Source organism: Rhagoletis zephyria, unplaced genomic scaffold, assembly GCF_001687245.7.
Source record: "Rhagoletis zephyria isolate East Lansing unplaced genomic scaffold, Rhagoletis_zephyria_1.1 Rzeph_scaffold_04742, whole genome shotgun sequence".
Taxonomy (NCBI): domain Eukaryota; kingdom Metazoa; phylum Arthropoda; class Insecta; order Diptera; family Tephritidae; genus Rhagoletis; species Rhagoletis zephyria.
This window is the reverse complement of record NW_016161825.1, coordinates 14,895-39,038: the sequence shown is the minus strand read 5'-3', so window position 1 is coordinate 39,038 and position 24,144 is coordinate 14,895. Positions and strand designations below refer to the sequence as shown.

The 24,144-nt window shown below is 33.3% G+C and overlaps 1 protein-coding gene across 2 annotated transcripts in view; it reads right to left on the bottom strand.

Annotated features, from left to right (window-relative positions):
- Positions 1-1,066: 1,066 nt before the first annotated feature.
- LOC108371170 (calcitonin gene-related peptide type 1 receptor-like) overlaps positions 1,067-24,144 on the bottom strand; it is a 36,095-nt gene continuing 13,017 nt past the window's right edge. Inside the window, exons 2-11 of one of the 2 annotated variants that reach the window (XM_017626679.1) lie at positions 15,049-15,426; positions 12,556-13,006; positions 10,220-10,310; positions 9,734-9,825; positions 9,441-9,567; positions 9,038-9,139; positions 3,861-3,979; positions 2,996-3,069; positions 2,460-2,566; positions 1,067-1,975 (exon numbers count right to left, since the gene is read on the bottom strand). In XM_017626679.1, coding sequence (XP_017482168.1) covers positions 1,703-1,975; positions 2,460-2,566; positions 2,996-3,069; positions 3,861-3,979; positions 9,038-9,139; positions 9,441-9,567; positions 9,734-9,825; positions 10,220-10,310; positions 12,556-13,006; positions 15,049-15,181 — 1,569 coding nt within the window. In that variant the 5' untranslated portion in view covers positions 15,182-15,426 and the 3' untranslated portion in view covers positions 1,067-1,702. The remainder of the gene's footprint in view (positions 1,976-2,459; positions 2,567-2,995; positions 3,070-3,860; positions 3,980-9,037; positions 9,140-9,440; positions 9,568-9,733; positions 9,826-10,219; positions 10,311-12,555; positions 13,007-15,048; positions 15,427-24,144) is intronic. The other variant, XM_017626680.1, reaches the window with a different exon arrangement.

The window sequence follows — 24,144 nt, the reverse complement described above, 5'->3', positions numbered from 1 at the left end:
ATATGATACCCATAACACTAAAATCGGTCCACAACTGGCCGAGTTATAGCGATTTTTGAGCCAGGCGGCACCTTGCTGCTGATTTATGGTCGCCTGGTAGAAATGGAGAATTTTGCCGACACAGAACGCGGCGCATCGCAGTCCAGCAGCGACATCTGTTGTCGCATAGCTTTAGGTGGCTTTAAAACTGTTCGAGGTGGCTAACATTTTAGTAACAGTGCTCTATTTGTGTTTTTGAAAAGTCGATGGGTAAGTTGATCAACCACCCCAGCGGGAAAAATCGATACCTTTTAACTAATTTGTTTTTTTCGAACAAAAAATGGAATTTTTGTAAATTAGACTTGATTCTGCGACGGTTTGGATATTCGAAACCAGTTTTGAATTTTTCAAAAATCGTGCCATTAAAAAATTAAAATTATTCAAAAAGTGGTCTGCACGGGCATATTCACTTCTATCATTTCGATAATTTTTATAGGCCGATATTTTTCGTTTTGGTCTTGAAAGACGTCAAATTTCTCGACCGTTTCGAAAATATATAAAACTTGTTGAACAAAATTATAGATCACAGTGATTTTGCCGTAAAGGGCAGCTCTGGAATGGTTTTTCCAAAATGGAAGGTCTGCTTTTAGGCGTATAACCTAGCGAATGTCACGGGAAGCAGCGCTAAGCAATGCCCTTTCATATGATACCCATAACACTAAAATCGGTATACAATTGGCCGAGTTATAGCGATTTTTGTGCCAGGCGGCACCTTGCTGCTGATTTATGGTCGCCTGGTAGAAATTGAGAATTTTGCCGACTCAAAACGCGGCGCATTCGCAGTCTAGCAGCGACATCTGTTGTCGCATAGCTTTGGGTGGCTTTAAAACTGTTCCAGGTGGTTAACATTTTAGTAACAGTGCTCTGTTTATTAACAGTGAAGTGAAATGTTATTAAGCGGTAGTCCATTTCACTGGTTTTATACGAGCTTTCAAAAAGTTTTCAGGTATTTTAAACTTACCTTGAATATAAATGTGCTGTATCCCTCCGCCTTTTACAAATAAAACCATAATTTTTGCTGTCTGACAGTTCATATATGCATGTATTTAATTTTTATTGGCTTCGATATGTATTTTTAATACTACATTGGTTTCTCTTATATTTCTCGACCTGTAATGGTTTTACATTGGTTTTTATACATTTAAAAGCTTTTTTCTGTGTTATACATCAACAACTGTATGTAATTGGGAGTTTAAAGCAGGGATCACACGATTTGTACATTTGTACAGATTTGTACATTTTCACAGTTACAGATTGCTGTTCTTTGGAAAGTTGTTATTGAGCTGAACTCATTATTTCTAGACAACACCACTCTGTGACTGTCAAAATATACAAATTTGTACAAATGTACAAATCGTGTGGTCCCTGCTTTAAAATAAATGTAAATAGTTTATTTGAATAGTTGGTTTGACCCTCTGGAACAGTTTTTGTGCTTAATATAAAATAAATATATTTTTTCTTGGTATTTGAAATTATTTTTGGTCTCTTATAAATGTTTTTTTTTTGGAAAACTACCAATATTATTTGAAAAAATTTGTACCTTCACTTGAAACGCACTTCCTAATCAATTTTCACTTTAAAGTTTGCGACCATAATAAAAATCATTTCCCGCTCAGTAGTATTTCCAAGCTTTACTTGCTCTTCTCTCGAATTTTCTAACTCCTTACACTCCCAACTCTCGACTCGGCGTTGTGGTGGCCATCTGTCCAGTGTGTGTGCCTGGCGGCGGCGGTGAGACCAGTCCGGGCATTAGGCGATTTAAGAGACTGCGTATGGCAAATGTCACATCATGATTGGCGAAACAAAAGAGAAACGAAACCACAAATCCTTGTAGGCTCACCAAGATCACGGACAGTATTTGATAGAAGCGTTCCAGTGGAGTGCCAGTATCCGGTCGATAAGGAAGGAGGAAGTGTTGCAAACCAAAAAGGGGAATCTGTAAAGGAAGAGATAAAGAAAGAAAGGTTAGTTTTACACTGAACTGAATAAGCTTGAGAGAACGAGTATATACTTGTACATAAAATTAATGTTCATTAACATATCACTCAACGAGAATATCCAGTTTGGCTATGGAAGAAAGTTCAAAATGATCTGAAGGGTCGAATAAGCAGCCACTAAAAAAAAATTAATTTTTAAATAGTCAATATGTAGTCTGAATGTCGCGAACTCACAGCTCGAAAGTAAACTGTATGCAATCACAAAAGTTTTTGTCACTTGAGTGATTTGTTTAGTCACTTTGTTTGAGTGATTTCTTTGCAGCGCTTCTGAATGCATGTGTCAGTTGTTTTTCTGACAACTTTTCTATTGGTTGGATTATTTTCGAATGTCTTTGTGTATGCAATATTTGTCTGTGTACCTACATACGTACATATGCATGTATGTATGTATGTTTCTTCAATTCATTTCTTCATTCAACTTACCAATATTATTGTGGCTCGTACTGCTTTTCTTATGGCCAATGGTGCTGGTTGCGCTGATTGTGGATGCAATTTGCGTACAATAACGCGCAAGACGTTGATGAGAAAGACTGCAAAAAATTTATGGTAAGATTTCTTTTATCGCATAATAACAAAGTGGTGATGAAAAATAAATAAAATTATAGTTAAAAAACTAAAAACACGCTTTTATTACAACAAGAACTAAAAAGTATAAAATAATTAGATTAGAAGATTAGGAAGTTCCCTAACTTGATCTAATTTAACTTTTTTAAATTAGCTAAAAATAGGATTAAAGTGATTGGCTCGTAGTCATAGTCAAAATAAAGTCCACTGTAAAGTTCGTTGCAGCATATTGACATAATTTTTATAGCGATATCTGTCAAGTGTGTAGCTCATCGGGAAGTATGTTAAATATTGACTGCAAAGTTCAGGACATACAAAGTACATACATACATGCATACATACAAGTGAAGTTAAATAAAAGCTTGTAATAAAAAAGGCAATTTTTTTTTTCTTACCAAAACTGGCCAGGAGCGAAGCACAAATGGGTACAGATAAAATCCACAACAGCAGACTATCATCCATCCAGCAGCTGAAAATGAACAGAGAGTAAGCGGAGATTCCTACGATTATTATGTAAAAATAAAGGCCTAACGTTTTAATAAAATTAAAAATCAAAAAAGCCCAAACAAATAACAAAATCTGCAAAAGGGCCGAAAATCCGGAAAAAATTCTGAAAAGTCTTAAAATATTCTAATAGAGTACGGAAAATTTCAATGAATATTAAAGAGTCTAGAAAATCTCTTAATGTCTCTAAAACAACAAAGAATCCGGGAAAATTTTAAAATACCTAAAAAATTATCCCGTAAAAGCTCGTAAAGTGCCGAAAAGCTTCGATAAACCCCGATAACCAAAACAAAAAATATCCGATAGGTGTCAATAGATCTCGACAAAGGGGGAAAAAATCCCGAAAATATCGATGAAACTATATGGGACCGCTAAACAACAAAAAAAAAAAAAATCCCAAAATTCCCGAAAAGTGGTGAAAAGGACCAGAATATACCTAAAATTTTATGAATAGTTTCAAAAAGCGACCGGAATTTGTGAAAAAATCGGAAAAAATTATGCACACATCTCGAAAAACCTCAAAATTAATAAAAATAAATTCGGGTAACACTCAAAAAGAAAAAAATATATAGAGGAGTGCCGAAGGTTCTTAAAAAGTCCCGAATAATTGCCACAAACCCGAAAGGCTCCGAGAACAAAATAAAAAAAAAAACGAAAAACTCCTGAAAATTGCATGATTTAGGTTGCCAATTGTTCCGTCGATAAATGTTTTGCACATATTATTAAAAGGTATGTATTGATAAAATAAAAACTTACTGTACATTGTCGTCTGGATGAAAGAATCGTGCTACACCATAAGCCAACAAGAAAAGTATCGGTGACATCCAGGCAAACAGTTTAAACCAGCGCATCACTATAGTGTCCTTCACGAAGACCTGGAAGAGGGGGAGAGAGAGAGAAGGAAAGTGTCCAAAAAATATATAAAAAAAACAGCTGATATTTATGTCGATAACGTTAAAAAACGATAACAGCAAATATAATGAATAATCGTACAGAAAAAACTAAAAGTACAGAGTTACTTACTGAAAAAAGTAACCAATAAAATTTGATAAATATATCGATAAAAGTAATCGAATCGATAACAAGTAACTTCAATAACAATGTAAATAATAAAAATTGCCAATAAAAACTCGATAATATTATTGAAAAAAAACATATTGCCAGTAACAATAGCCACGAAATATGCTAAAAGTGATAATTAAAAGTAAGAAAAATATGGAATATGATATCGATAAAAAATATTTTATCGATAGAGATAGCAAATCTTTATAAAAATATGCTCAAAATGAAGATAACGAATAAACATTGAACAAGGATGCCAATAAAAATAATCACACCGATAATGATAAATCATGGTAATAATAATAAAAAGTTAACGAATAAGGTATCTACAGTCGGGAGCGATAACAATAATAATACCAATAACGATTAACTATAAAAATGTAGATAAAAATAAATATGACGCACAAAATATCGATAATGATATCGACGAAAAAAATCATACCGGACATTAATAAGGATTAAAATATTATTAGAGTAAAAAATAGTACTCGAAACTAAATATAATAATAGAAATAACGTATGAAAGATCGAAATATCGGTAATGATATTGATAAAAATGATGATGTTAGGTATGAATAACGATAAATCAAAATTAACACAAACAATGATAAAGATATAAACAATATGTCGATAACGATATCAATATCAAAATCAACGATTACTTAATAACAATTTAGATTTTAAATATTTATAACGAGTACATAGATGATCGATAAATCGATTAAATCGAATGTTGAGTATTTGGTGTTTGGTATTTTCCTACCATTTTCTATACAAAAATTTCAAATTTCAGAATTTTAAGAATACGTCTGCATAAACAGTTTTGAAGATGTTTATTGAAAATCTTTTCATGAATTAAAAAATAAAAATAAAATTGTTTCACTAAATAAAAACCTCAGTCTGCTGATATGTACTAATCCGAAAATTTACACTGAAGAGCATTGTGGAAAGTAAGCTTCCAGTTCGATTACTTCCTCTGGCCGCCATTGTGCCTAGGGATGTCTGTGGCAAAAATACATCGATGTTTTTCTTTGATTCGATGGATCGAAATGTACACGACATTTTTCGTTGCATCGAAGGGCATACATCGAAATTTAAAATAAATTACTGCAACTGAGCGAATTATGTTTCTAACGGAACTTTTTGGAGCCATTTCAATTTTGTGGTCAACGTCACATCTCTTTTTTGTACAATTGAAAAACTGGCATGACGGTTCAATATACAAGAGATGTCAGTTTTTAAAAAAAACATCGAAGCATCGATACATCGACTATTTATACATCGAGTGGAAAATTTTCGATGCATCGAATCAAAACAACGATATTTTCGATGCATCGAAGTTTTTCCAACAACCCGAAAAAAATCTAAAACATTTGTTTTTTGCACCTGGGTGCGTTCCTTGCATATATTTTTTACAACTTTCATTTCTATAATGTAACACACCAACTTGCCATTCTCATGAATGATAAAAAGACAAATATTTTTTTCGCCTATTAAGCGCCTGTTTGGCTTGCATTTAAATATGTGGTTAAAATCGTGTGTAGTTCACTGAATTTTACTTTTAATTTTTCACATTTGCTGTTCTATTTTTATACACTTTTGCAACTTTGGCAACGCGGCACTCAATGCTAATCAAACTTTTCTACTTTGAACGTTGCATACATACAGGCGTATGCCAAGCAACTACATACGTACCTTTTCCCTCAAGTAGTCATGCACAGCAATGAGTGGTAACCCTGCAGGGAAAGCTACCAGTTGTGAACCAGAATGCTACTAGTTTGCGTTTCAGCCCAACTAGTTCACGTTGTATCCTTTTTCAATGTTAGCGACTGGTATTTTTAACATGGCGGTGTGATAGGAATTGCCAATTGTCCGCTCCTGCATCAGCACACTACCAGTAGAAATACTAGTCGCATCATTCTAGTTAACGAGATAGACTGCCTCTTCATCCCCCGTGAAAAGCATAAGCATGTCATTTTGCTCGGGGCGCTGCAACAGTGGCAATGGTCGACAGAGTAAAGCTTTGGCATGCCAAATCAAGAGATCTGAGTTCGAATCTCATGGTGAGAATCTTTTTTAATTTTATTTTGTTTTTTTTTTTCATTTATATCTCTTGTGTAATTTTTAAATTTATTGTTTTAAAAAGAAAAAAATTATTTATTTTCATTTTTACGGTATTTAAGTATTTAGGTTTTTTCCAAATCAAACTAAATTTATGTTCAACTTTTATTTTATATTTAAATTGAAATAATTATTTAAATTAATTTACACTTACTTTACTCTAACAACCTACACGCGCACTCGAACCAGAGATCTCTGAACCAGAATCGGTAGTCTTCACTCGACGCCACAGCCGACATTTGCGATGAAAGCAATTAACCGCATTTTAGTTTTGTTGTGCCTATTAAAAGACAGACGTCGCTAATCGCATAAGTTCTTCGAAATCGCCGAAATGGTAGGCCGTCGCTTTGGCACATACTAGTTAATGACCTAGTATTTATACTGGCTGGTTTGGCATTTCACTGCGGAGAACTGGTACAATTATAGTCCATGACAATCTGGTTTGACTTCTCAATTAAATACCAGTTTTCTAACTAGAATTTCTACCAACTGGTTTACTTTTTTCTATGAGGAACTGGTATAATTATGGTTCATAATGAACTGGTATGACTTTTATCATTAAATAATAGTTCATGAACTGGAATTTGTGCATACTGGTTCAGCTTTTCACTACAGGGAATGTACATACATACCCTGCAGAAAAAAAATTATCAATTGTTTCAAATAACCAACTTCTAGTTAGCTTTTTTAACTAACTTTTAATTGGCTATTACATAATAACTTAAAGTGAGTTGTAAAGACATGCAGTAGTCATGCAGACGTTGTCGGGAGTAAGTATGTTTTTTTTACAAGTTTCTATTTAGATATCCTCATACAAAGATTGCTTTCAATACACTTTTTTCTGTACTGCGCAGATTCTTTTTCGAATTCAGGACAAATAAAATAAAGGTCGACATTTTATATTAGCATTTTGATGTTATGTCTGATCGAATTCAAATATCGATCAAAAATGCCCTATATCAGCACATTTTTAATACATTTTGAAGTAAGATAGGGCGTTTTTGAACAGAATTTGAGATAGGGTGTTTTTCAATAAAATTCTGAAATAGGGCGTTCTTGAAATGTTTTTTGAGATAGGGCGTTTTCGAACTGGCTGCCGAGATAGGTCGATCTTCCACTCAGCAGTCGATATGTAATGTTAAAAAAGTAGATATAAAAAAATTAAAAAATTAAATTTTTTTTTATTGATAGTTTATGTACAAAAGTAGTTAGCTACAAGTTAGTTGACATCTAATGCAAAGGAAACCAGTTCTCACTATTTTGCTGCCAAAGCTCTTCAAAAGTAGTTAGTTACGGTCTAAGGAAATAATTAATAAAAAGTTATAACTAATGGACTGCTGGGTAGTTATAAGTTAGCTATAACCGTTTCCTGCAGGGTATGCATGTGCATGTATGCATGGAAAATCGCTCACGTACTTCTTTGCGCATAGAGTTTTAGCATGTGTGCTTGTGCATGTTTTATACATATGTAAGCGTTTGCCCGTGTTTTTTTTATGTGTGCACTTCCGGCTTGCATAACACGAGCAATCAACTTTTAATAATCTTTATGAATCAAAAATCCAAAGCCGACGCTTACGGGAGTGGGGGTTCGGAGCGCTGAATTGAGATGGCAAATTTACCTTTAGTAAAGCTATGTGTGTATGTTGTTAATAGCACTGGTTTAGAGCAAAAATGTTCAACGGATGCAACTATCGAATTCCTATATAGAATTTTTCGCTGATTCTGAAAATATAGTTAATTTTTTATTTTATATATAAGTTTTCGAGATATTTTCAATTTACCGGTATTCAGCATAAAACAAAAAGTGGTTTCACTTACCCACGTACATGTATGTATCTTACGAACCAATTTAACAAGCCTAATATGAAATACGTTTAACGAAAGCTAACGAAATTCTCCATGAACCGTATGTACATCACTTTTCGATAGGTCTGACAGTCTGACAAATTAATTAATCATCCAGAGTTTGTGTTTTTTTTGGGATAAAAAATGGAAAAAAAATAAACTTTAACAATAGAAAACTTTAGAAATAACAGATTCTGCGTATTTTTTCGCATTTATGTTAAAGCCTGTTCTGTATCAAAAAAATCAAGTTACTAATGAAGAAAATCGATGAATAAATAAAGAAGTAATGGGCAGTCAAATGAAAATGCGGCAACATTCTTTATTTATCCATCGATTTGCTTCATTTCCCGTCAAAGTTTCATTTATTTCCTTTTTTCACCAAAAAATAAAAAACGGTAATGGTTAATAAATTTCTCAGAAACTATCAGTTCTATAGGAAAGTAATGCACATCCGGTTAAAAATATCTCGAAAACTTATGCGTAGAATAAAAAAATAACGCGATTTTCGAAACCAGCGAGCAATTCTGCATGGGGTATAGATAGGGCCATCCGTGGAACAGAAAAAAACACAAATTTGTGATCCAATTTGTGATGCTATGTATACCCCTACAAAAATCGCGTCCATTGTAAATACTTAGTACTCCCTAAGGTTCAAGGAGTGCCACAAAACTGCATACCACAATTTCTTCTAAAGACATTTTTATAATTTTTGTACAAAGTTTGAAATCTTAATTTACATATATGGTGTTTGTTGTATAACCAGCTAGAATTTTATAAAAAAATAATAAATATTAAATAAACAAAAGAGAAATAGTCTAAAATTGGTCAAAATATCGTACTCCTATTATTTTGTGGACAACTGTATGTACATGTATAAGTATGTAATTTAGAATTGTTGAACTCACCACTACCAGCACTAAATGTAAGTGCAGCCCCTCACAAAACATCCAGAAATAATTGACCAGCATGAAATAGTGTACGACGAAGTGTAGCAAAATGCACCAGGGCTGTGTTGGGGCAGGGAAGGAAAATGCGAGAATTTCAGAAAATCAATAAATATACGCACATGAAATTAGAATATCTAGTAAATACAATATTAATAATAATTATTAGCTCTACATAAACGCACTACTACAACCACACAGAACGCACATACATACACACATTGAACTATTACTAGATAAACTTTGATAAGCTTATGTTTTGTATCAGTTGCTTGCCACATCATTGCACCACAACACAAACACACACTCACTTGCAAATGAACTTAATCTAGTTTATGCTCCCTTTACCCCAATTGTTACTCACCGGATTATTGCCTATTAAATCCGGTTGCTCGACCACTAATTTGTACCAAAGTATCCAAGCGATGCAAGTGAATGCCAATGAGGCGAATAAATGTACGTGTATGCGTATGCGTGTGCAGCGTAAGGATCTATGCGTTTATGCATATTAAATGAGGAGTAAATAGCCGAGACCGAGAAAGAAAATATGTACATGTATGGCTGTGTTAGAACTTTTTACACGCCGGCAGTGAATAAATTGCATAAATGACGTGCTGATATTTGTTTAAGAGTTTCCTGCACCTGCTGAATACTTACTTGAAGCCAAGGAATATGATAAGTGAGAGCACCAAGGCGGTTAAGGAGACAGCATATCCTTTCACGTATAACTCATTTACAAAGCTGCGAAACTGTTGATGAGAAATAAAAAGAAATGTGGAAGGATGATAGAAATGCGTGTATAACAACATCATTTTGAGAAAAATCCAAGTTCTGAATTAAGTTGTATTTAAAATTTTAAAGTCTTGGTAAAAAGCGCAAGTTTTGCTGCCTGCTAATTATTTCATTCACCTACTGAGTTTAAATGTGCAATTCTCAACTGATGTATGAAGAAATTTTTTTATGAGAATAAGTTGATGATATACTCAAATCAGGCCCACATAAAGAATTCTCCTTCCTAAAGGCAAGTATCCTCTAATTGAGAATTCATACATATGTAAATAGCTGAAAGTGTAAATTAATATTCTCCTTTCTAGCCTCGGAATCTCAACCTCCGTAAACTACTTATCGCTTAACATAACTTACCTCTAAGTCATCATAGTCAATGCAATTTGTGTAGTTGGACCACTCGCGTCCACTGACAGGATGATGATACCAGGTGCCGTTCTCCAAACAGCTGAAATAGAAAAAAAAATGTTGAAAGAGATATAGTATAAAGCAAATTTAGATAGAAAGAGACCGACGAAAGAACAAGTATAAAGTGCAATGAGCAAGAAGAAGAAATAGTGTAAGAATATTGATTGAAAAAAAAACGATAAAATTTGAAACTTCTTTTTGTAATTTTGCAGCATTTTGCACTGATACTTAAAATTGTCCTTTTGATGTAGCAATACATCTACAGAGATTGTCTAAGCATTTCTTCATCAAATAGAAAATTTCGAAAAAATTGTCACTTACTCTATTTTTCCAGTTTATAATACTATATATATATTTCTTAATTTTTCACAAATTTATATTTATTTTATTTTATTTCTCATAAATATTCATAGAATTTCCAAATCCTTTTTGTGTTTGTTCTTAATATTTTATGAGTTTGTGATTCTCAACCAAGAACGTGTTTTTTCTTTCCTTGATTTCCAAGTTCATGTGTATGTACATATGTACATTAGGGTGCGCCTTATTTTTTCAGGCAAAACTCCCCCTAGATAGGCTCATTCTCCAAATCGGATAACAGAAAGACGTTATGTATTTTCACATTTTCCAGGCAAATTCGAGGACGCTTGGCAAATACAATTTTCCAGTTTTGAAAGAAGTTTTGTAAGATTTTTCCCGATTTCGATATTACAAAAGTTCTTATTGTGATTTTTACGCTTTTGAAATTTTTTTATAATATGGGTATTCATGGAAACTCGTAAATGCCTTGTAATCGCGTAAACCTCGTAAATAAACCGATTTTCCATACAAAATTAAGTAAGTTTACGTGTTTTCTGAATTGCCCTAATATAAGGGATTCCATATTTTTTTTTTAATATAAATTTGAATTTTTTGGTGTTTTCTAAGAGTAAATGAATTTTTAAAATTTTCAGCAATATATTTTTCAAAAAATTTTTTAGTTTTAGTTTGCTTTTGAACTGTTTCATCAAAAAATCGGTAATTTAAAAAAATATATTTCCCAATTTTATATAAAAAATATTTATTCACAAATTGTTTTTTTGCGAACTGTTTAAACTTTTAATGATTTTTAACAAAAAGTAGACTTCTTCTTTAAATCTTTGATATTTTAGAAACTTCTGCTTATTTTTAAAGCTGGCTCTGAAAACTTTTTTTTCGAATACTTAAAAAAATCTGTCTTTCGATTATAATCTTTTTTATTTTTACGTAAGCAGAGCTAAAATTTTTATAATAAGCTCCCACTATTGTATTAAAAAAAGGAAAATATAGTGCTTATCATAACCACTCGACACTGCTTCTTTGTTATGACTTTTATTTCAATTATTATTTTTGACTTATAATTCTATAACAAACATCTTATAAAATATAGTTTCAAAGTTTGTGCAACAATTAAATGAAATACTTAGAATTAACAAATTTTCATCAAAATTTCACATTTTTAATTCAGAATTTCTGGACAATTTTTTGGTATGAAATTTTATAGCCCATTTAAGCGCAAGTTTAACGTGGCTACAAAATACCGCAGATTTTTGCGGTTTTTTATTTTTTTTTGTTAAAGGTATGAAGTACCTATGTTCTACGAACAAAAATCAAAAAGTGAATGGTATCTTGTAGTAACTTTAAATTTCCCCTTTATTAGATTACTAGAATTGAGTGGAGTACAAAACTGCATACCAAAAATTTTCTGGAAATTCTGAATAAAAAGTATTAAATTTTTATGAAAACTTCTTGATTTTGTTTTAGTTTTCTACAAAGTTCGAAACTTGGATTTAAATGGTTTTTGTTATATAATGAATTATATTTTTAAAAGAAAATAATAAAAACTAAATAATAAATAGTCAAAACTTGTGAATATGTGGGTGTCGTATAGCTATGATAAGCACTATATATACAATCGAAATACTATGTAAATCAGAAACATGCAAATAATTGGCAAAACGAACAAGGAGAGGAATTAAAAATAAATTGGAAAATAATTGCTTGATGCGAATCTTAAACTTTACATCCAGGAAAAGCAAAACAAATAACTGAAAGTGGAAGAATAAAAAAAAAACATTTAGCTTAGTCGCCCAACGGCGATGCAAAAAAATCAAGAAATACAAGGAGAAACCACTACTACGAAGCAAATATTTGCCTGCAACAAATGCACTTCCCACTACCACCAGCTAGTTACGTTATATACTTAACCAATAAGTGGCAACTGTTGATTTTGCAAACATTCGAATATTGAAATATTGAAATTCACTCACGTTTTATGCGCCAGAAATTTGCGGTTGAAGCCCTCCACAAATTCCGGACAATATTGACTGAGCACAGTGCCGGCGGGCGTGCGTGGCCAGCAGAGATAGCCATCGAAGCGTAGAGGACAGAAGCGTAGCTGACCGCTGGAAGTGAAGGAAGTGGCTGCAGTGGAGTATGTTGTAGAAGCAGAGATGTCGGTAGCATACAAGGAAGTTGCAGAGGCTGGTGTTGTTGCAGCGACTAGAGAGAAATTGCTGCTATACGTGTCGGTTGCATTGCTAGTAGTCTGGGTGTTCCTTTTCTTGCTAGCCGCTGCGGATGTTGGTTTTAAGCTGTGCTTAGATATGTAAGCGAATAGTTCATTTTGTTCTACCTTCGCTTCGTCCACATTTGTCAAGTCAATAGTGCCTTCACTGAGTACAGCATCCTCGAGATAACGTGGCACGCCGATATAGTTGGCTGTTGGTGGGAAGAGAAAGAAAAGGAAGAGGTTAAAAGGAAAATGGACATGAGTGTCGGTGTAAAGAGAAAACTTGAGAAAATTAAAGCTTATGATTGATTTGTATAATTTTTTGGACCATAAAGGAAGGACCATTTTGGTGTCACCGAGGGGAAAATTCAGCCTCCGAGAGGAAACAGCCGATATCGCACTGAGGATGACCGACTTCGTACGAGCCCGAAGCAAAGTAGTCTGTAATACTGTTCCGACAAGGAATGTCACGCCGCTCACAGATTGTAATAGATGCCGCCTAAAAAGGGCACGCTGCGCGATTAGGTTTAATGCGAGCTATCTGGGGTCGATAAAGTAAGCATAAAAGGAAAGCGTAGAGTATTTGCTGCAAAAAAAGCGAAAAGTAAAAAATGCGAGAGTGCGTAAAGCTTGAAACGCTGGCTTAAATCCACTTTAACTATTCAGTCGCAGGATTCGTCTGTGAAACCTATTTAAGTAAGGCAAAAGCTAAAGCTACTGCAAATAACTCTACCGGGACGATAATGTCGAGAGAAGAGACTTTTGAAGCCCAGTTGTTGTAAGTATAGCTAGCAAAGTAAAATTATTTTTTTTTTAAGTTGTCGTATACATTCACAGCTAGGCTTATTTGAAGGAACGATCCTTTGGCCTTTTTTTATTTATTTTACGTAAATTTCTGTTGCGAGATATAAGGATTCATAGGAGACTGATAAAATTCCCAATTCAGATATGTTTAGCAAATAAATAAACACCTTTTCAAAAAGAGTATATTAAAATTTCAGTGGCAGATTTGGGCACTGATTTTTTTTTCAGTAATTTATACTTTTCTAAGTAACCTTCAATAGGTTTAAAGGCAGGATCCCATAGCGGGTTATTACTGTTTCATTTAACAACCCAAATTTTGTTAAAAAAAAAACAATTTTTTTTGTATATATTTCTACTTCAACAAAACTTTCTGTTACAGTGTTGATATTCGCATTCAGACGTAGTTTCCATTTCATTTGTTGGATTTCTTTTACTCAATGTCTTTTACACGTTTAGAACTTTTTCCTTTGAATCTACCATAATATTGTGCTTGGGCGAAGAGCACATTTCGACTGAAAATAAAGAGGGGACTTGGAGTACAGGCCATTACTGTGAACGATTTTCGCTTCTTAGAGGATCCCTTTAGCCAACTTAGGGGTGAAAAAGCCCTATCTAGAAACTTCTTTTTCCAACTTTGGCTACATTTTTGGATTTCGGCCGCACTGTGAATCGCCCAGAAAACTTATGGCGTTTTATTTCATACCAAAATTGTTGCCTTATAACTACTTTGTCCTTAGTATTTGTGCATAGAGGGCACTGAGAAGGCAACATTTTTCGGTAGAAAAAAAAAACGCCATTAATAAGGAGAGTTTCCGGTACAGCTCGAAAATGAACATATCTTCAACACTATTTAAGTTAAGACATTGTTATTAATTTTTTCAGACCTAATAAAATCTAAATGTGCAGCGAGGTGCAAAAACTAGCATTCGAAGTGCACCCACTTTCTTCATACACTGTAGCTTGTAAGAAAAAATTTGTTTGGACACGCACTTGCAATAACAGCAAAATGAGACTTTCTTCTCTAACAAAAAAAGTTGCCGAACAAACATTGTTCGTGAATAGACAGGCTGCCAAAATCCATAATAAAATCAAAATGTTTTAACTTTGGTCCAAAAAATTTCCATGCCCATTTCTTGGAGATTCTTTTATCGAAAAAATTCGCTAAATAAATTTTCTGAAGGAAAAAACATTCTGCCCAAATCGACAATGAAATCTTCGTTTTGTAAGCTGCCATGCTCATTTCTATGGGTTTACTGCCGTAAGCAAAATATTCCCAAACAAAAATTTTTAATGGACAGGTTTTCTACCGGAATCCACAATAAAATTTACATTATTGCAAAAAACTCCAAAAATGCGGCTTTGACACCACAATATCGATTTCCTTAGCAATTAATATTATATTAAATTATATCGATTAATCCTATTATCTTTAAGCGCTTCCACTTACCATCATCGTCCGTATCATTTGCCGCCAAACCGCTTTCATTCTGATAGCGAATAATGCAATTGAGATAGAGGTGGGAAAGAAATTCGCGCAAATATTGATTATCGCTCTGAAATGGCTCGAAGAGGAAGGCCATTTCTGACGGTTGTAGTAACAGTTGTTGCTGTTGTTATTGTTGTTGGCGGGAGCAGGATTCGAGTTGTTTTTGTTGTCAACTTATATGAGCTTATTTATTTTAAAGCGCTGTGCCAAGCGAATGACCGCATTCATCTCTTCTGGCTAATCGTTGCCCTTTGTTGTTCTAGTTGTTGTGGTTGTTGTGGATATTTTCTGCTTCATTTGTAATCCATTTTACTCGTTAGGAGATCTGTTTAAGCCCATCTGTTGAAAAAATAAGAGATGAATTGTTAGCAAATACTTTGTAAACTTAATCGCCAATGAAAACTGATTTACTTCAGCAAAGGTTAAAATAATTTTTATACATAGTGCGCTTATAGGCGCCTTAGCATACTTAATTGGCATTTTAGTCGCAGGTGCGCGCGAGCGATAATCTGCTGTGTGCTATTTCACACCTTTGCTCGCCAGCCAGCAAAAGAGTCGTAAATTGTTGGGCACTGCAGGCGAAGTTCCGTTTTCTTCCTCTGCTCTACCCTTGGCAGCTCACCTTATCACATTACCTAAAACGAATCAAATTTCGCTGTGAAAATGAAAAGTTCACTGGCAAAGAAATTATGAAGGTGTGTGTGCTTGTGACTTTTAGTTGTCAGCAAGCGGAAATGTGCGCGCGCCAGTTGTAGGCAGGCCAGACAGCCAATCGGATACTGTTACACTTGTATGCGGCGCTATGTTCATATCCAGCCGTATCGCTTACATTGGGCGACCGGAAATGTGCTGAACTGTGCCGCTACCAAGTGCTGTCAATTTACGATATTTTTGTCCTGTGACACTTCTTTTTTTTTGCCAATTTTCTCTTTTTAATGAAAAATGGCAGCTTGAGTTTCGTTTTCATGAATTTTTCTTTCGATTGCCGGAAAAGCATCGAACCTGTACATACATACATACAAACATTAGCTACTAGAGTTTCTTTGTTGCATACCGAGTATTTATTTTTTCGTATTTTCAGCGGAGCGCATTTAGGTGGTGGAGTGAATAAAGGCTTGGCGTGAACCTTTTATAAATGGCGATATCTTTGACCGGAAATATTTAATCTTTTAGGGTTAGGAAGAACAATTAAAAAGAGAAATTTTATAGCATTCGCTTTTTCTTTTTCTACTTTGTGTTAAAATTTAGTTTTTTTGAACGTTTTTGTGTTTTTGTATTTGTCTCTTAATCGTTTTTCATCATTTTAAAATACAGAATATCATAAACAAATTTTAAACAATAAAAATTAAAATATTTGGTTAACTTGCATATTTATGAGCCTTAAAATTTCCTGTTTTAAAATTTTCTTAAAAAATACAAATATGTACAACAAAAAAAGTAGAAATTTTAGAAATTCTCATTCGTAATAACCAATTTTTTAAATTTGTTTTTTTCAATTAAATTTTTTTTCTAGTTTTAACTTTAAGTAATTTAACGGTGAAAATAGTACTTTTATTTAAAAAACTGTATTTTTCGTGCCCTTATCGTTCTTTAGAAATTTGTAGATTCTCAACGGTTTTCTAATAAAAATCTAGATTTCTTAAATTAGCAATAATGATTTCTTATCAGAGAATTTGAGAATTTGCTGCAATTCTCATCTTAATCTTCACATGTTTTTTTATCTGAAAAATCAGCTTATTTATGTAAAATTTAATGTTTTATAAAATTTTTTGTATATAAATTTTAATCGATTTCTAAACTGTGAAATACTTGAAATCGAAATTTTTGTAATTGAAATTAAGTAATAGTTGTCTAATTTTTTTTGTTAAAAATTTGCAACCTTAACCGTTTTCTCTTTTTCTGATTGCATTTTTAAATTTTATTATTGCTTATTTCTAATACTTGATTTATGTATATCACTTTTCAATTTAAAATATATCTATACGAAAATTTTCAAAATTTAAATTCATTATTTTAATTCTTTATATTTACCGCTCCATTCCAGCAAAGTCACAAAACTCAGCACATCGCTATTGTGAATTTACTGCGACTGAAAATATGTCACACAAATTAGATTTTAAGCGGCATATTTGTTTTAGCGCAATATTTTGAGGCGCAATAAAAATCACAATAGCGATGTGCTGAGTTTTGCGACTTAGATGGAATAGGGGATTGATTTAGGTTATTTAACTTTTTGAAAACTTTAAATTCCAAATTAAAAATTTTCTTATCTGCAGTCTTTTTATCTTATTGTGGTATTCCGTCAAGCCAGTAAAAACTCGAAGCTCCAAATGCTCCTACTGAGAACCCCAAATTTGCAGGGAAGTTATTTACAGAAAACTTATAAATGACCAGCTTTCGCTTTTCGCAAATATTGTCTTTAGCCTAAAAATGTGCAACAAAATTTTTAAATAAGTTAGCAAAAATTGTATGAAAATAAATAAGGGAGAAAGAAAGCCTTAAAGTTGAAGTCTATGCTGTTCTTTTTGAAAAAAGTATTCAGCTGAGCTGACGAAAATAATCCTTAGCCTACAAATATGCAACGAAATTTGAAAGCGTGCGGAAATGACGTGAGGGTAAATGTACGCTGGCGCGCTTCTGCAGTTAATTAAGTATGTATTCAAGTAGACAAAAATTAGCATACGCCAAAAATTATGCAACGAAAAATTTTAAACCGAACAAAAAATTCACATAAATAAATTTACGCAGCCTAAAGTTTACAGTTTTTTAAGCAAAATATGTATGGCTGATGAGAGAAGGCAAGCAAAAGTCTAAAGCTATGCGCACAAATTCTTCAAAGTAAAAAAAAATACCTGACAACAAAGCAGCTGAAAGCTTATAGATCGAGTTAAGATTGCATTTTTTCTGAAGCAAATTCCTTTAAGCTCATATAGACCCAAAAGTATGCTAAACAAATTTTAAAACTGAGCAAAAAAAAACGTGCAGAAAATGAAAGTAGTGGGAAGCTTATGGTTAGAATTTAGGTTATTTTCTTTGAACAAGCAAGCATAAGCCCAAAAGTATGACACAAGATTTTAGAAAGCAGACAAAAATTTGGTTGATAGTAAATGCAAGCAGCAGAATGCCTACAAGAGATTACAGTTTCTTTTTTGTGCACAAAATTCATCTAAGCTTATAAAATATAATGAGAAGCCTAAAAATATGCCACAACATATTTGAAACGTGCTACTATAGTACCTAACCATGAACGTGTGGACACACACATCTAAGACATAAGCTAACCCCGCAATTGTGTGCACTTGACAAATAATCAACCATGACTATTTGCCAAAAATTTGCGCCTAAAATTATGCCGCTAATACTTGCGTCTGTATTTGACTAAATTTGTTGTGCATTTTTAAGGCGAATAAAATAAAATTTCTGCAGCATAGTTTTAGTTGTAGTTCTTTTGACAAATAGTCAATTATTCAAGTGAAAAGAATTCGGGATTAAAGGTACTATTTTAATATTCATTTCGCCTAAAAGTATGCCACATTGTGTCAGAGAAATTTAAAAGCCAGGCTGCGAACTATGTATAAAGAAAAATCATGCAATTAAACTTAAAAGCAAAACAAATTAAATCATTCCCATACGTGGCTGCTCACAGTTATGGCAAAGCAGGTCAGCAGCCACAGAGGGAAAAGGAAAAAGTGAAGCAGACGTTAGTAAAGAGCGTAAGACAAAAAGCAATCATTACATTTATAGCAATTAAATTGCTTCTAATTGTATTAAATCCTGTACAAGCAAAAGACAATTTAGATTCGAATAGAGTAAAGCAAAATAAATGTGAAGCAAGGCGTATAGAACACACTTGTTATGCTAAGTTAAGTGACAAATTAAGCATAATAATTAATTATCGCATACGATGAGAATTAATGAAGCACTGATGGCTGGAAATACAGAGTTAGAAAGCAAATCTTTTGCTAGTAAATCTGAAAAAAAGAGCACATAAAATTAGCGTACAAAGCGCTTTGTTGTCGCACCAGAGCTTAAAGTTGGCAGTAACGCCGCTGAGGCTCGCCAACACCTGTGCAAGAGCAACCACAACATGCAAAAGCGAGTGGCTTAATTGCCTACTGTTAGGCTGTGAGACGGAACTGAATGCATGTCTCAGCCATACATACATATAGGCACACGGACACACAGGGCTATGTGGAGAAGAGTGCACTTAGTTCTTTGCTTTATGTGCCAGAGCGTATACGTAATATGCAGATGGAGTAGCTATGCAGTGCAGAAAACATTCAAAGAAAAAAAATATCGCACACAATAGATTGTAATAAACTTAACAAGCCATAGCAGCAACAATCACAAAAAGAAATTGACAGACAGCACACTAATAGCAGCAGAGGAAAGAAAAATGAAAGCATTCCACTAGCTAAGCTGCTGTTCAGCTATAAAATATGTCTACATGTGTGTGCGCTATGACGTTGACAAGGCAGTAGTCAGTCGGCTCTCATTGCCTTTTTTACATGTTGCTCATACGTCATGGCATACCACTAAACTCTACGTGTATGTAACTATGTATTTGCTTTGCGGGCTGTGCGGACCTTTGCTAATGGTCGGCAGATGATTGTTGTCGGCACGGGAAGTCGCTGGGAGAAAAGCGTGTAATTAAATTTAATGTCACAAGTGAGTGCTGTCGCCAGAAAGCAGGCTGGTGAGAAGCAGCGAAACAGCTGTGGGTAGCGCGGTATGCTGAGTGCTAGTATTTGTTTTGTAAATACAGGCAGAGGTGTTGCTTTCATTTACATATTCGCTGGACTGGAAGCATGTGTGTAGGCTCGCGTGTGTGTGCTGACGTACCTATGTATGTAGGTGTGATTTCCGCTAAAGTAAAGTAAATTTTCCAGTGAACTTTGTTTTTTCAAAAGGACCTTTACGCTACGCGACTTACAAATTTATTTGATTTTTATAATTAAATATTTTTATGACATGATTGCTTTTGCTGTTAAATAATGTATATTTGTAGGTAACTATTTGGTATTTAAACTATTTGTTTGAGAAATATTTTTGATAGCAATTTATCTTAATATAAAAAGTTCAACTTTTTTGTTCTGCCGCATTACATATTTGAGTTGAAATATGATTGATGATGAGATAAATTTTTTGTCAAAGCAAGTTCAGAAAAATGTTTACATACTTTTGGGCTTAAAAAACTATTTTTGTCGCAATGAAGCCATTTCATTTCATTTATTTTCGTTATTTATAACCTTATAACAATTATATTCAACAATTTGATTGAGCTTGCGGTTGTTTTCCACAAATATTTTCATTGAAACCGGGCTCAAGCTCAATAAAATTGTTGAATTAAATTTTTTCCCCAAATTTTTTATAAAAATTATGGTTCATACTAGAATAAAAGACATAAAAATGTAATCTCTAAACTTTGTGCAAAACTCGGAAAAATTTAATAAGTTTTAATGCAAATTTTCATCTTTCTAATCAGACTTTTTTGAGTATGCAGTTTTGTAGTCCAATAAATTTAGACGAAAATACTTTGTATGGAAAAAATGCGAAACACCTTCATCAAAAAAAAGATCGCAAAAATCAACGCGATTTTGTTTAACTTCAAAGTTGCATTTTTTATACCAGAATTTGAGTGGCTACAAAAACTCAAAAAAAAATTCAAAAAAATCTGATTAAAAAGTTAAAAATTTGCATGCGAATTTATTGAATTTTTGCGAGTTTTACACGGAATTTTTGCTTGCTTGTGGCGTAGCTACTTTTGCGGTGGGAAGTTGAAATAATAAAACTTTGTTATTTTTTTATTATGACAATTAGTTTTGGTTTGTGGCATTTTGGAATGCACATACGTACATACGTATGCGCATGCATAAATTTTTGTATATTTATTATTTTATGATGGCGAAAAATATTTGCTTTTTGACACTGCTGAAGTTAATTACAATTATGCAAATTTCAATACGAAAACATGAAAAGTTTATTTATCTATGTATATATGTATATTAAAAAGCGCATCATATGGCGATGGATATGTTTTACTTGGCGAGGCAAACAAATAAAAAATGAAAAAGTTATACAAGCACAAACCAAACACAAATAAAAAATTGGTTTTCCAAAAGTCCTGGCAGCTAGCGCTTGATTAATTATAATTTTAATTGTTATTTAAATAAATAAAAAAATAAAAAAATTGGAGAGTTTGTAGACATTTCAGTATTCGTCAAAAGCTTATCTTGACAAGAGAAAACATGTCGGGTTTGCTTTCACACCAATTTCGAACCATTTTTTGAGCAGTGGAGAGTTTGTAGAGATTCCAAATTGTGTAGGTCTTAAACAAAAACGTCATAGAATATACTTCCAATGCCTCCAAAGTACTTTTAAAGACATACTTATGCAGCGGAGAGTTTGTAGAGTTTACAGAAGGTCATAAGAGCTATCTTCTTTTAGATGACCGAATACGTATTTACATATGCAAATACAATGTGCATAATTTTTTATGTAAATTGAGTCCTTTCTCAACCCCACGCAGGGCAAATGTACATAAATAAATGCTTAACATACTTTTGGGCATGACAACATATCAAACCACAAAGCTGCCATTTGATTTAGGTTTTAGTTGACACTAAGATCAAACACAACAACGCAAATAAGGGTCAGTTGTGGTCAGAATAGCGGTGAGTAGCTGATGCTAAAGTAAAACGNACAAATGTACATAAATAAATGCTTAACATACTTTTGGGCATGACAACATATCAAACCACAAAGCTGCCATTTGATTTAGGTTCTAGTTGACACTAAGATCAAACACAACAATACAAATAAAGGTCAGTTGTGGTCAGAATAGCGGTGAGTAGCTGATGCTAAAGTAAAACGCAAACATTTGGACAAGAACTCTTAGACAAAACGGCGCATAAATTTTAGTTTTAGCATATTTTTAGGTGTGCAAGTAAACAAGTAGCAAACAAGTTTAACAAAATCAAGTGACAGGCAGGGGATAGAGGTTAACAAGCAATTTTGTTTGCTTTGATCACTATCTGACGTAGATAGATTCAGTCCAAAGTGTGTTAGCCCACTTTTATTTAAGGCATTTGCATATTTATTATACGCCTAAAAGTTAGCTATAGCACTTGCACATAAGAGGATCTTATAACAAAATATACACAAAAAAAACGAAAGAGAAGAATATAAAAATAGTTTATTGTGCTCAACTGGCCGTATCGTTGCCGGCTCTGATCGTATGCAAAATTTGCCGCAGGAAGAGTTTAGAATGAATATACATAGCGTGCATGCATTTAGGCGCCATATAAAATGCATGAAACTCGCGAAACATAAAACGCAGAAAGGCAAAGTTTGTGATGCAAAAATCAGGTTAGTTAGATGTGCGAGACAATGGCCGCCACTGCTATAAATTTTACGCTTCTGTCAGCGGCAATAATGAATATGCGCTCCAATTTCCGTTGTACAATTTTAGGCGCTGCGAAAGGCACATTGATTTGGCACAAGAAACTGGCGCCGTGGGTGTTGCTGACAATTTGAAACAGATGCTTTATTTAAAAAAAGGAAATAAAGCCCAGCCTATTAAATATTTCTTAGCATACTTTCGTGCGCACAGATAAATGTTTAATTGGTTTGATGCACGGAATTGCTTTGTATCAAAGTAGACAATTTTTTATTTCGTTTTCTCGCACCCTAGCTGGAAATGCAAGTTTTANGCATACTTTCGTGCGCACAGATAAATGTTTAATTGGTTTGATGCACGGAATTGCTTTGTATCAAAGTAAACAATTTTTTATTTCGTTTTCTCGCACCCTAGCTGGAAATGCAAGTTTTATAACTGAATTTTTAACTAATTGCTATTAGTGGTTTTTTGAAACTGTTGCATACTTTATGGCTGCTTAGCAAGTACAAAAGGTGCTAAGTAAATAATTAAATTTACAAATGAAAAAAGGGAACTAGTTGGAAAGTAAAAAGCTTTGCGTTGAAAACCAATGAGAAATCGTGGGAGTAAAGAGAAGAAAGAATAATTGCCGCCTTGGGGTATGCTTTGATTTTGAACCATGCGGTTATTGTGTACTATTTGGTGACACTATTCGCCGCTATTACTCAAAGCCACCGAGAGGTAATGGAGTGCAAATGGACAGTTGGGGAGACGCAGAGGTTATTTTGCACCAAAAAAGCAAAAAAAAAGTTGCAACAGTATATGTATGAGTATGCAGATATATACACATATATATGTATGAAAAAACTGTAAAAAGATTTTTCTTAAGGCTTAAGAGGTTTAAGGGTATTCCAGCGAAGTACATGTATAACTAAGTTACGGATTTTAAACATAATTTTAGGCACAAAGTCCTGTATTTAAGACTAAAACGAACAGTACACAAGAGCACCAAGGGTCCAAAGCAAATAAAAATACCTGCTGCCATTTCTAATTTAAACGCAGCTTCTTTGTGGCTTAACTCAGCACGCTTTGATGCCTTACGTGCGATTTGGAACTTTTGTAATGAAACGCTTGTTTGTCTGGCTTTGTATTATATTGAATTTCATGCGTAGATTTGTAAATTTTCGGTGTGCGCAAACACTTGTTGCTTACGCGTAAGGATTTCAGGTGAATCAAGGTACACTGAACTTACCGAAAACTTTTCTTATTTCAAATTTTGTAAACTTTTTTAGTTGCATTTCAGTGAAGAGGGAAACTGATGACTTAAATGAGTTACGGAAGGAAGATATCGAAAATTAAAAAGAAAAAAATTAACCACTTAAAGAGAGAGAGACAAAATTTCAAAATTTAGAAAAAATCCAATTTAATTGACAATAGCATTTTTTAAATGGTGAAACACTTTTGCACTTTGTTGATAATTTTTATCAAGAAGTTTTGAGGAAATTTTCCATAATAAAATTTTTTTAATTTTTGAAATTTTGGTAAAAATGGTAAAATAATTTTTCATAAAAAATTAGATTATATTATATAAAAAAAAAGAAATAATAAGAAATAAATACACACATACCCGAAAAGTATTCAAAGAACACAGCTTAAAATATTTTTTTGTAGGTTTGTTT